Source organism: Canis aureus, chromosome 4, assembly GCF_053574225.1.
Source record: "Canis aureus isolate CA01 chromosome 4, VMU_Caureus_v.1.0, whole genome shotgun sequence".
NCBI classification, from domain to species: domain Eukaryota; kingdom Metazoa; phylum Chordata; class Mammalia; order Carnivora; family Canidae; genus Canis; species Canis aureus.
Window position 1 is genome coordinate 81,077,642 of NC_135614.1, and position 14,313 is coordinate 81,091,954.

General features: G+C 33.7%; 1 protein-coding gene across 2 annotated transcripts in view; it reads left to right on the forward strand.

Moving 5' to 3' along the window:
- Positions 1–14,313, forward strand: part of CDH9 (cadherin 9) — a 131,902-nt gene that overhangs the window by 41,865 nt on the left and 75,724 nt on the right. For both annotated transcript variants that reach the window (XM_077896357.1, XM_077896358.1), the window contains exon 2: positions 6,800–7,076. In XM_077896357.1, the coding sequence (XP_077752483.1) occupies positions 6,849–7,076 (228 nt within the window). In that variant the 5' untranslated portion in view covers positions 6,800–6,848. The remainder of the gene's footprint in view (positions 1–6,799; positions 7,077–14,313) is intronic.

Consider the following 14,313-nt stretch of genomic DNA (forward strand, 5'->3'; position numbering starts at 1 on the left):
GCAAAGCCTGATTCAAGAGTTTCTCTTCTGATACCAGTCTATACGGCAAATTTTTTAACAACCTAAAGCTAAATATTAAAAGCTGAGAGTTTACTTAATGTCAACTATTCAGAAATCCTTATGCAAACCTGCAGTTCATATTTCTTCCATTAATTTCTGTTTTTCTTGAGATCATTATATAAATTTATTAGGTAAGGGTAAAATCCTAAATTGCAATGTGACAATAATTGAATATGAGGTTTGTTGAAAAAATCAATAAATGATTTTAGAGACCTTAAATATATATTGAGGGGATCCCTGGGTGGCTCAGCAGTTTAGCACCTGCCTTTGGCCCAGGGCCCAATCCTGGGGTCTCCGGATCGAGTCCCGCATCGGGCTCCCGGAGTGGAGTCTGCATCTCCCTCTGCCTGTGTCTCTGCCTCTCTCTCTCTCTCTCTCTCTCTATCATGAATAAATAAATAAAATCTTTAAAAAATAAATAAACATATATTGAATAAATAAAACAAACCAATAATCCAATTATATATGCATATGATTCATATTATAAAGAAATTCATATTTATAATCAGTGTAAGAATCAATTACTATGAAAAATAGTTATTTTAAAATGTATATCCCTAAATAGTTCCTTGATTATGTAAGACTCATAATTTTAATGTCTATTCAAATTCATAGAATTTGTTCTATATGTTTCCCTAACTAAGCTGTCAGATTTGTCTCTCCAAATGATATTAAAAAAATAAAAAAACCCACAATAGTATTATGTAATGATCACTGGCCAAGGAATCAAACAATATGAAGATGACTTTTGCCCACACCATTAAGTAACTGGGTAATCAGAATCAGCTTTTTTCATCTCTCCAATCTTCATATATCTTACCTGGAAAAAGATGTAAATTATATGACCACATCCACATTTTTTAAAAAGATAAATAGGTTAATGTATATGGAAGTACTTTGTTGATTACAAATAGTAATAAAATACTAAAATTATCATATATACTTGTATTATATGTACATTTCATCTGAGAAACTGCTTAAAAAACAAGGTTGGAATTATGAAAATACTTTATCTGAGTTTATACTATAGGGATAAGAAATAATGATATAATCTTAAGTTCATATGTGGATTTTATATGCTGAACATCCTACTTAATTACAATAACGCACATTTTTTTGGTTTCACAAATAGCCAGCAGTCATTTTTCTCAAATTCAATTGAAATATAATTATAGGAACAAGAGAATAATAATAAAACAATTTTCAGTTTTTAAAGTTAACAAGATTCAAGTGAATTCCCTGATTACAAAATCAAAATTAAAGCGAATTTAAAATATTGTACTAAAATGCATCTGATGGTATTTATTTATCAACAAAAATATGATTAAAATGCAGAACATTTAAGGCTGATAGAGATAATTAAGCATAGAAAATTTAGTAATCAGCTTGTTGCTATTGAATAAATAAAGGAATGGGAAGAATTTTTAATAAACCCCATGAGATAAGAATTACTAACTTTAAAACAAAATGCAATAAAAAACCTTTTATAATGTGTACTTTTGTCTAAAAGCAGAGGACTGTACTGGTGTTAAATTGGCCACTGGAGGGGTACACTAATATTTTCTAAATGTGAAAGAATTATGCCAAAAATTATGAGGAAAATAAAGAATATATTTAGTGAAAGGGATTCAAGTTTAAACAGTCTATAATTTATACCAATCATGTACTGAAGCTCATACTTAAGCCCACGTTATGCACATTTTTATGCATATTACTCTTATTTTGGAAATACAGATTGTAGTTCATTTGTTAGGAAAAAACACACTAGAGTTCTTTCAAAGGCACATTTCCTCCCAGTTCAGCTCTTTCTGTATCTCTATTCGCTTGTTTATGCAATGGGCCATTAAGGCAATCTCATTGGTGATCCCAGACTCAAACTAAGGATTATCCATTTAAGCATGAGTCGATTAACTAATTTCATAAATACATACTAAGTACCTACTGTATATCAATAACTATTTTATGCAGAACACAGTGATTTACAAAATATCTCAATACCGTATAAGTCACACCATAACTGAAGGAAGCAGTCAATAAACATGTAATTCACTAAATGAAAGACATCATTAAAATCATGGTGGATAATATGTAGGAAATAAATGGATAGTATAAAAGAAATCAATAGAGACCAAAATAGGATAAGCTATTTTTGAAAAAGTTGTTAAAGAAGACTCTTCAAGAAAGCAGAATATGATAGAGAGACTGAAAACAATAAGACCATTCCAGGTCAGATTGTGACTAAAGACCCTGAATTGGGTCTTGGTTAAAGCACGTGAAGGAAGGCCCAGGTGGGTGCATATGGAGTGATATTACTTAGTAGCAGTATAATTAATATCAGGAACATTGACATCAGTCCAACAGAGTTCAAATCCCGGATGTCTCCCATCTTTCCCACAGATGACTACCACCTTGTGATATTAACAGATTACTTCAACAAGCAAAGCCTTAGTTTACTCTTTTGTCTAATGTTTTCATACCTTCCTTGCAGTATTTCTTTTTTTTAAGATTTTATTTATTCATGAAAGACACAGAGAAAGAGAGACAGACAGACAGAGACAGACAGACAGAGACAGAGACACAGGCAGAGGGAGAAGCAGGCTCCATGCAGGGAGCCCGATGCGGGACTTGATCCCGGGTCTCCAGGATCACGCCCTGGGCCAAATGCAGGCGCTAAACCGCTGAGCCACCCAGGGATCCCCCCTTGTAGTATTTCTGTGATGGGAGTTCAGGATAGTGTCTAGAACACAGAACGTACGTTAGAATAAGTGTTGGTTGCCAGTATCACAGATGTTAGGCCATTTCTGGAGCAGTGGAGCCCAATTCAAGAGCATACCTTGATTTATTTCTCAATTATTCTGTCTCTACTTACATAAACTTGGGCAAGTCATTTAACCTCTCTGTGCCTCAGTTTTCTTATCATCATAAGAGGCACTATAGAAAAACCCGTCTTAAAGAGTTGTCATAAATATATAAATTAAACTAAATTATATTAGTAGGACAGTGAGTCATTTTGCTTCCTATGATTAATATGCTGAAATGTCATTAGTAAGTAGAATAAAAATGACCACAAATAAGAAAAAAATTGATTCTTCATTTTTCTTTTTTTTTTAATTTTTTATTTTTTTGATTCTTCATTTTTCTAATAGATCATCTTTTCTCTGCTATAAGCAACACTCCCCAAAATGGCACAATAGTCTACTCAGGTCACAAACTAATAATCCAGAAGTTACATTTTATTTGTCTTTTTTTTTTCCACCTTCCATAATTAACACATGAGACAGTAGTATATACTTTTCTTGACATATTCATATGTGGATTGTATTCACATCCTAGGTCCATTTCCCAAGAGTGGATCCTGAGGCGAGTATTTGTGTACAAGTTATTGGTTAATAAGTTGCTCGCAGGTCAGGAAGTGAGAGGGAGCATGGGAAAGCAGTATAGAAGCAAGAATCCAAACAGGTTATGATTTTTTGAGGTTGCAGCCTCAGCATGATTCTGTGGGGGAACTCTGGAATGTAAATAAAGTGTGGATTTCCATACTTCTGCACCTGTTAGACAATGGCTCAGGGATTTCATGGGAGATGACTGTAAACTTGTAGGCACTTTAAGCCCCCTGTGCATGTGAGCAAACTGGCTCCAGTAGCCCAGGGAAGTCCTCCAAAGAGAGTTGCAGGTGTAGGCCATTAGAGGCGAAAGCATGCAAAACTTATAGCGCATGTAATGTGTGCGCGCATATTAAAGAATGAAAGAGACCCTGAGCCCAGTATCAATGTCCACTGCGGACCACTTCTCTATAGGCCATTGCCATCTGTCTCTTGATTAGAGAGATAGACTCTAACTGACCTCCCTCCTTAACCAGATCTCTTGTCTACCCTCCAGCTTATTTTCCACTCTGCAGTCAAATTGATCTTTTCTAACTATTTAGTGTCCATATTTTCCAACTGATATCCATTGCACTGAAAATGAATGCAGATTTTTTTCCTCTAGCTTATAAAGACCTACAGGATCCTGGCTTCATCTACTACAAGTGGATTTTTCTGCTTAAAGGCTTCCACCCAGAGTGGGCATTGGAATTAGAACAGACCACAGGAAATAAAGAACGCTCTCCAATTTCTCTTGCAAGAGTGGTCAGTAAGGATAATGATCAGAAGACATCTCCCAGTGGGGGGAAAGAAACAGGTGACCAGGGTGGTCTACTAAGGAGTTGGTTGCATTTTATCAAAGTGAGATACCAGCAGTTCTTGAGATTCTCCAGTTGCCTATTTTCCCACACTACACCGTCACTGTTTCACCAAAATGCAGGGCATGTTCTGTGCTCACGGCTCTAGAGGGTTCGTTGCTTTTGCACTTTTTCTAAGCACTTTTTGGCATTGTAGTTTTCTGATACTTATTTCAGAGCCTTACATTTGTTTGTGGTTCGATTTACAGGATTATAAATAGCCACATAAAATTTGATAAAAGGTAAGATTCACCTGAGATTTCAGAGTCAAAAACTAATATGATTTTGATTTCTCTCATTTTGGAACGTGTGGATTTGGGACCATTTATGTGTATTTGGTTAAGTAAGAATTTTTTTAAATAATAGGTATAAAAATTAGATTACATACATGCTGACAGAGCCAATAGCTCTGGACCATAGCAAGCATCCACACTATTATCTGCCAACCACCATTCTCTATCTGATATATTTATATATGGCTATAGTGGAAACAGCAATGGTTGATGATGATGATGACATTAACATTTGGAAAATTTGAATGTTAGGACTACACTGACTACTTATATTATCTTTTGTAAGACATATTGTTTAAGGCTGTGTGTCTAAAAATTAGTTCCTAAATACTTACTACTTGTACATTGGTCAGATGACTTAAAATTCATCCCACCTCAATTTTCTTGTAGGTATATGTTCTTGTATAAATAAAATAAAGTCCTTGTGATACAAATAGCTATTACTTTGTATTGATTAAAGTTCAACATAAAATTAATAACTACTTTGTGAGTCAGGTATTAATTATTCTCCTTTTATAGGAAAAAGTAGTTTGAGACCAAGTAAATATCCCCAAATCTCACAGGTAATAAGGGATAAAGCCAAGCTAGAAGCATGTGTTTGACCTTTATGCCTTGATAACAACAGACTCCAGAGATGTGTGGTCGGTCCAGTGTTGGGCATCTGGCCTAAGCCAGGTAAATTAAAGTCCATTCCCAGAATTTTTCAAACTCAGATTAGAAAATACTATCAGTAGTTTTCTGGATCGGAAGATGTTAAACCTGAACTTTATATATTTCTATATCCCACCAGGTTGAGGAGGCTTAGTTGAGAGCAAGAGAAGAGAGAGGAGTGAGCGAGAGAGAATAGTACTAAACAGCCGAGCCCCTAATTCTTGTTTTTATGAGCAGGAAAGGCCCAGTTGCCTCTTTGTGCCTTTCATTCCTTTCTTTCTACATGTCACTTGATTTTATAATCCAATGAATTCTTTTTTTGCCTATACTAGTTTGAGATGGGTTTCTATTGCTTACCAAAATCATTATCGTCACCAGCAGCATTATTATAATTTTACATCTTCTGAATGAAATGTTTCACAAATAAAACCAATTTTTTAATTATTAAATTAATTCTGGAATACCAAATGAATTACCATATTTGCTTTTTTTACTTCAAGAAAAATCAACTTACCATCTTGACTGAGAGACATTATTTGCAGCAAAATTCTGCATCAAGTTATCCCATAGCTGAGACCCCATATGTAATTTTAAACTCATACCAAATTTATGTTCTCATTTTTCCTATTATTTTAGGAAATAAATGTTTGGGTTTTTTTAAATTATAGGGTAAAAATGTTTCCATTTGGAGCATACTTTCTTCAGACTCCAACAAATTTGATTAACTTACTAAACTGTTAGAAAAAAATATAGCTATCAATCATAAAGGATCAACATAGTATGGTGCTAGGTATTGTAAGACACAATCCAAAGTACATTTGGTATAATTTAATTTGCCATGAGGGAAAATCTTATCATGTTACAGAAGAACACGGAAGAGGAAGAGAGGAAGAGGAGGAATGAGGGAGGAGGAAGATTTGGAGGAAGAGAAGAAATATTGTAAACGTTAATAAAATGTGCAGAAAGAACAATGTAATTTAAAATATATAAGCTCATATATATGTATAATTAACAAATATACTAATCTTAAAGACTTTAGGAACACTCAATATAATCTTTGGTATATTGTAGGATTTAATTTTTTTCAAATACTTAGTATTTTAAATTATAAATATGTTCTTATTTATAGGCTTCAATATAGTGATGTTAAAGTCAACTGTTAATTTTGTTTAATTTATTTGTGCTACATGTCTCCTTACCTAGCCATGTGATATGTGAGGTTTTAATGATAGTTCACTGATGTAACATGGAAAAATAATGTACATATACTATATTGTCTGCAAAATTGTATATGTTAAAGATTTTATTTGAGGGAGAGAGAACAACAGAGAGAGATTGAGTGGGAGGAGGGGCAGAGGGAGAAGCAGACTCCCCATGAGAGCCTGATGACATGGGGCTCAATCCCAGGACCCTGGGATCATGACCTGAGCCAAAGGTAGACTCTTAACCAATGAAGCCATTCAGGCACCTCTATTATTCATAAAATTTTAATAACATTTAGATAAGTTTTATAGTTTACAGGTTATATGAAAATGAAACACAACCCATAAAGCATTTTTCTCCCTCTACTCCTCAGGGGAATCAGATCGTACATAGACTTTGAGATCCTGCTGAACCTGCTTATAATGAGGACTTACTATTGCCTATCAGTATTCATCTGGACCTATATGTTTCATACAGTGGATGCTATCCCACTACAAGAGAAAGCTAATAGTGATTTACCAAGCAAAAGTGTGGTGGATCTGACAAAAGATGACGGTAAAATGTTACATCGCACCAAGCGTGGCTGGATGTGGAATCAGTTCTTCTTGTTGGAAGAGTACACAGGTACAGATACACAATATGTTGGCAAGGTAAGAGTTGTTTAATGATAAATCTAGGAGCTGAAAATCATAGCAACTTATTTATTTTTTTTAGCAACCTCCCATGCTGAATATTTAAAAGAATGATTATTTAAAAATTTTAACTAATCATGATGTGCCGAAGGCATAACACTGTATGCGTTTGCAGGAGGCTAGAATGGGGAATGTGATTTCTTCAGGTAGCTAAATGTCGGTCAGTATCCATAGCAAGCCTCAAAATAAAATGTCATATGTGGACTTGAGTCATTATTAATCAGCTCTATATGATTTAAGTTTATGTGTGTGCATTACAAGATTTTAAAACTTGTCTTTGAAATTTATGGATAAATAATAACCTAGGGTGCTACGTCAGGCAAAAAGATACAATAATATATTGAAAATTATATTGGTCTGTACTAATAAACAATTTATAATCTGAATAGTATACTGTGTATAAGGACAAGTAACAATTACTTCTATCTAGATGCTCTGCTTCTTAATATCAAGCTGAACCACTTCCTGCCTATAATCTAGACCAAAGGATTCTAGAAGGAGAAAGAAAACAGAAGAAGAAGGCAGTACCTTTTTAACCTTTAGGAAAGTTAAAACCATCCTAGCAGCAGCAGCATCAGGTGCTCATTAGCACTCTGGAACAAATGAAATAGAGAATATGTAACTTTCCCTTCTTATATCCCACTTTGAGAAAACACATTCATAACTTTTCTCTTCCTGTTTCTTCTCTGTCTCAAAATATATGACATGATCTGATGTCCAGAATTTTCTATTATTATTTATTATCAATAATATTATTAATATTATTTTATTATTCTATTTCTATTCTATTATTCTATCTTCCCCATACCAGTCTCACTCATATCATTCTATATACAGGACAATTCCTTTATTCACTGCATTGTCCCAGGTATGTGCCTAATGCTGAGATACTTTCAAATTCTTAGAACAAAATAAACAATGATGGCTACTCATATTGCCCATAAATCATATGTATTGTTTTCTTGATTCTCTGCACATGATACTAGAAGTGACTGCGATGGTCTGAATATTCTTTGACTTGCTGGTAACACAAGGCAGGTAAGATAGAATAGGACAAAAATAAAACTATAAAAAGTACCTGATATCACAAAAGTCATGCCAATTGCTTTTAAACCAGAAATACATTTATTCTGTAAAATTGCCAAAATCTTGATCTAATTTTTCATTTTGTGTGTGTGACAGTGTATTTTTTTCAAATGTAGCTTCTTTTATCGGAAGCCTATTATTTCCTCTTCTTTTGATATCTCTCTCCTCTGGTTCCATGGGTCATACTCATTTTGCCCCATATAGTACACTTGCTGATTCCTTTTTCCCTCTTATTTTTCCTCAGGTTAGTCATAGGGCATCACCCTGCATCCCTCATTTAACATCACTTTCCAAAGTATAGTTAATAACTAACATCAGGATATTTCAAGTTCAACTGACAAATGTTTGTGTCTAAGGACTTGAAATTGCCTCATGATTCTTTTTCTAAGACAGTGAATAAAGGACACATCCAGTTCACGAGGTCTCACATAGAGGGTTTCATCCTTGGAGATTCACAGATGCAGAAGAATAGCCACAGATAAAGAGAGATACTCAATTGCCACGCGATCAAGGCTCTACTACAATCAGTTATTTTTAGCTGTAAACAAAAAAGCTTCCAAAAAAAAAAAAAAAAAAGGTTCCTTCTAAGAGCTGATTATGCAATGATTAACAGACACTGTTACTGCATGACATTTTAAAATATACACTATACATTAGATCTTTTTGTACCACCCTGCTTATTTTTAACTAGTTCAGTAATCCACCAAAAAAAAGGAACTAAATGTGTGCATAGTTTTATTTAATTAGTTTTCATAAAATATTTTATCACTTGTCTTCGGAAAATAACCCCCTTTTTTTTTTTAACTCATGGACATAAATTAAGGTGTTCAGTTTTTTGTGCCCATTTATCCTTGACAACCGGATTATGAGCCAAAGGTGTAAACACATTATAATAAGAAGAATTTTTGTCAAATGAAGAAAATCAAAATATATGTCAACTGTTTTCATATTATACTTGGAAGGCAACACATGTATGAAAGAGAAACTTCAACAAAATAAAACACCTGTACTGCTTTTGGGGGAAAAAATGTTATCTCTGTTTTGTAATAGGGCCTTGTCTTAGATGTACCATGCATCATATATTTAGTTTACTCTAAAAGTGGGCTTCCAAATACTTAGTGCTCATTAAGTTCTTAAAGCTCTACAAACTCTCCTAACCTATTCTCCGGCTTTTGAAATCATTATTTATTTACATATGTAGAGACTAACTAGACCTTTACAACTCAACTTGATCAAATTACTTGAGTTCTCCTGAGTACTCAACTTTTCGAATGCCACACAGATTGCGGTTTTTTGACCACATTGTTCTGTTTGCCTAGTCTTGTCGGAGCCACTCCCTTGGCGACCTTCATGTGATGTAAAGACCTACCATATTTACCATGCACCATGATTCAAAGAGATTAGGTAGCATCTAATATAAAAGGATTTTCATATTTTTTCTTAGTTTTACAGGAGGTTGGGATGGCAGGCAATTTTAAGTCCTCTTTTAATTCATAGGTGATGTAAAATTGTATAAAGTTTTAAGAATATATAATCCTTGATGTAAAATTTAGAGTTTGATTCTGAATTTAAAGTAAGTGGTTTTAAAACAAATAAAGTAGTAGCAAAAATTTAATTAAATATACTTGTACGTGCACATAAACATGAAACTTACAAGGGTCACTCCTGGTTGTGCAGAACTTACAAGTTAATTAAACTTTCCAAATCTCAAATTCTTGTTAGGTTAAATTGTCACTAAGATTTCTTTAACTCCAAAATTCTGATGTATTCTATAGGATTGTCGATGGGGCTGCATTTGTGGGTAAGAAGAGCTAGTAAGAATTTAATAAAATTTGCATGTGGATAAATCTAAGGAAGTGGGATTGCATATGGCGCCCTATGCATATAAAACACACACACACACACACACACACACACACAGACTAGCCTAATAGGATGAAGTTAGGCCACTACTGTAAAAGGCCCAGAATTCCATGATGAGCTGTTTTTACATACAGCAAGGAAAGTGAATCCTGTTGAAAGATTTTGTACTAATTCATTATCAATGTTGCACAAGTGTGGGATGATCAGTTTGCTTTCATTGTCAGGATGGACTAGAGGAGCAATAAAATGAATTATGATAATGTTTTTATAAGCGAAAACTAGAAAATATTTTTGTATGTCACTTCAGACTTTTGCAATACAGGACAGGAAAGTGAGGAATGCCAAAATTAAGAGTGATTTCTGTATTTTATACTGGATTTAAATGTTTTAAAAAATTAAAAGTAATTTTTGTTTTCCACAATAATGACATCTGAAGTTTGGTTGCTCGTTTTTGATGGAAGCTATCAGAGATTTATTCATTCTGTTTCCTGTACTGAGGGAAGTCTTTGGATCTTATTTAAGAGGATTACAAGGTTATGACAATTGCCATGTAGTTTGCCTGTAATTTGAATAGACATATATGGCTGAATTACTTAGGCAAAAGAGTAAAACTGCTTAAGAGTAGAATTTAAATAAATTTAACAAGAAGCATAGCAAAGGCTCCAACTATTCTATTAGAGAAACTTCATATGCATTTGATTTCTTTTTTTTTTTTTTTTTTTGTTTTGCATTTGATTTCTTACACATTAGATCTAGATACTGAGGAATTGTCCTAAGGACAATCCAGAGGTGTTGTGGATTAAGAATTAATTGTTTGTGTGCCTATTACTGAGAATTGATACTTAATATAGAATGATTAAAATATATTTATTACACAGAGAAATACCAAACTTACAGGTATAGCATTTACTCCTTCAGAAGGAAAACATTAGTATCCATAAAATAATTTGAACTATCAACATAATTGACCATTATATTTTATTTTTTTTGAAGATTTTATTTATTTATTCATGAGAGACACAGAGAGAGAGGCAGAGACACAGACAGAGGTAGAAGCCAGCTCCATGCAGGTAGCCTGACTTTGGACTTGATCCCAGGACTTCAGGATCATGCCCTGGGCCAAAGGCAGGCGCTAAACCGCTGAGCCACCCAGGGATCCTTATATTTTAATTCAAAGCATTTGCTTTGCTCAGAGCCATCAACACCTCACTGTGGAACTGCCTATAACTAGGCACCATTTAAATACAATGTATTTTTTACAGGGTTAGCTCTAAATTTTTTACAGTTTTAATTCAAAAACTTTTACTATTCCATAGCTGAAATCATCATGAGTATAATTATAGAATCCCAGAATGGAAGAGGATTTTTAGCATTTATCAAACTCTCGGTTACAACGGTTGTAAAACTGATTTAGGTGTTAACTAAAACAATGGGAAGCACAGGTACCAACTGGAAATCGAATAGGAGTCTGGTTTATATCGGATTGAGTGATGAAACTGTCTGATGACTCTTTTGTACTTACGGATATTGACATATGCACTAAATATTGATATTTCCCCAAAGCATACATAAAATAATGTACTCGGATAGGCAATGTTCTCTTAGGCTTTCAGAAAATGGCAGTTTGATGTGTACAGAAACAGAAATAAAGTCTCAAAGTTCCTGAAGGATGTTTGATAGATTTTTATAGTATATTATAGTGTATTTCAGAATCTAAATAAATTATCTTTATAAAGCTTTACTTGTGCTGCAGTACATGTGGCAGCTGTTTCAGATTTATGGGCACATTGTATCCCAAAATTCTCTTTATAGGTTAGTTGTTTAAAACTAAAAACACATGAGAAAAATATTAAGCGTTAAGGCTAGGTTCTCTGGACAGTCTACAAAGGCTTATTTCACACTGAGAGCTCTAAAACTCCGCTTTTATAATAGAGTGCTATCATTTAATTCTGACTGCCAATTCCTCCGTTGCTAGCACTATGTCACCACTTCACTGCGCCACGGCATTAGCGCACTAAATAGACTTTTTACTTGACTTCGTTATTTTTTTAATTCTTAAAAAAAGTATTACGCGCTGTTTCTTGAATGATCTCAACCTCTTGGACAAAATATCTCTAGAAAAATAACCCAGATTCTCTTAAGTAGAATTTTCTAAGTGTTCAATATCATTCGTTGCCTGTTCCAGCCTGTCTTCTGTGTCCCCACAACTATGTAGCTTTAGCTCTAAGCAAGCTTTTCTTTTCCATATACTTGAATTCTATTTTATCAGGGTCATGGGGCTTTTTCAGAAAGTATTTCTAAACCCTTTCCCATCATTTCACCTCTTCTTCCTTTCATTCCTATCTCAAGTGCGTCCTCATACCAAAAAAAAAAAAAAAAAAAAAAAAAGCCCATTGTCAGTCTCCCCAGCTAGAATTTCCTATCAAAATTATACCACTTATCAACTTATTTCTTCTCCTTCCAAACTTGCAGAAGATCATATCCATACTTACATATTCATCAGTTTTTGAAGAAAAAAAAAAGAAAGAAATTTAAAAAGAATGAAATCTCCAGGAGGGTCTAGAGAGAGGATTGTGAAAAATATTTTTTTTTGGATTGTGAAAAATATTAAGCATAAGCATCATCTATTATTATTATTATTATTATTATTACTATTATTATTGTAAAAGTAATTTGTACTCCTTACAAAAAAATTTGGTCCAAAAAATTTAAATTAATTGGAAAAAAATCAAAGATAACTATTACACTACCAACATAAGGTTAAAATGCTTACATATTTCTGTTTATTTCCTCATTATATATTTTAATATTGCTAATTTTACATTAATTATATAATTTTTAATTTGTCTTTCTCATTTAATTCTGTTTCTGTACATGTTGAAATTTCAGTATTAGCCATATAGTATTATATATATATATATATAATTTTTAATAAGATTTTATTTATTCATGAGAGACACAGGAAGAGAGACAGAGAGAGGCAAGACATAGGCAGAGGGAGAAGCAGGAGTCCAATGTGGGACTTGATCCCCGGACCCTAGGGTCATGACCTGAGCCAAAGGCTGATGCTCAACCGCTGAGCCACCAGGCTTCTCTCATATATATAATTTTTAATTAAATTAATTTTATATCTTTTCCAAAATTTCTGGTTTTATGCACACACACACACACACACACACACACACCCTTTTGTGATGAAAAACTGGTACCTGCTAACTTTCAGTGTCTTTTAAATTACACTTCCTAGACTATTTTGTTACTAGAAGAGGAATTACAAAATTCAAAAATATGAATGATTTTATTTTATTATTTATGATAGTCACAGAGAGAGAGAGAGAGGCAGAGACACAGGCAGAGGGAGAAGCAGGCTCCATGCACCGTGAGCGCGATGTGGGATTCGATTCCGGGTCTCCAGGATCACGCCCTGGGCCAAAGGCAGGCGCCAAACCGCTGCGCTACCCAGGGATCCCTATGAATGATTTTAAAGGTCTGGGTATGCATTAGCCAATTGCATTTCAGAAAATTTGTAACACTTATCTTTCAAAATATGCCAATATAGGACACTATTAGTAAATTGGATATTTATTTGTAAAATTATGACTATGTTATGTGGATTTTAGCCCTATGTATTATTATTCAATTAATTTTAAAAATTGAACAACTACAATGTGGGACACCAAGGCTGAGTCTTAAAAATAAGAATATATAAGATGAACTGGTCTCTATCTTAGAAATAGATAAAAATAACTTATTGTAGGCAGAAAAGTCTCTATCTATAAGAAGCAAAACGCTATTATTGCTGACCTGCTGGAGAAGGACCTGATAGAAGTCTCAATTTAGATGAAGGATGATACTTTTTTGTTACCCAACAGACTGAATTCCTGATATCTAAATTCTATTTAGCCTAATTTAGCACTAGGATCACACAAACATTTTGTAATTTGTCCACAGTAAACTCTAATAACTCATATTAATTGTTTTATAGCTATGCTGGTATTGTTAATGGAAAAGGACTTAGGACAATATTCTAAAGGATGTTCAAGCTTTTTTACACTGATTTCGTACAGTAATTGAGGTCATTCTGGATATGCTATTGAATACACACTTCGAGGAATTCCTTCAGTAAATAACTTATTTTAAAGTCAGAATTTTTTAGGGATGTGATTACAATAAATCATCATACTGAGAACTCTGCTAATAGAGGCACAAAAATGAGTTCAAGATCAATGAATAAGTGACTTGGCAA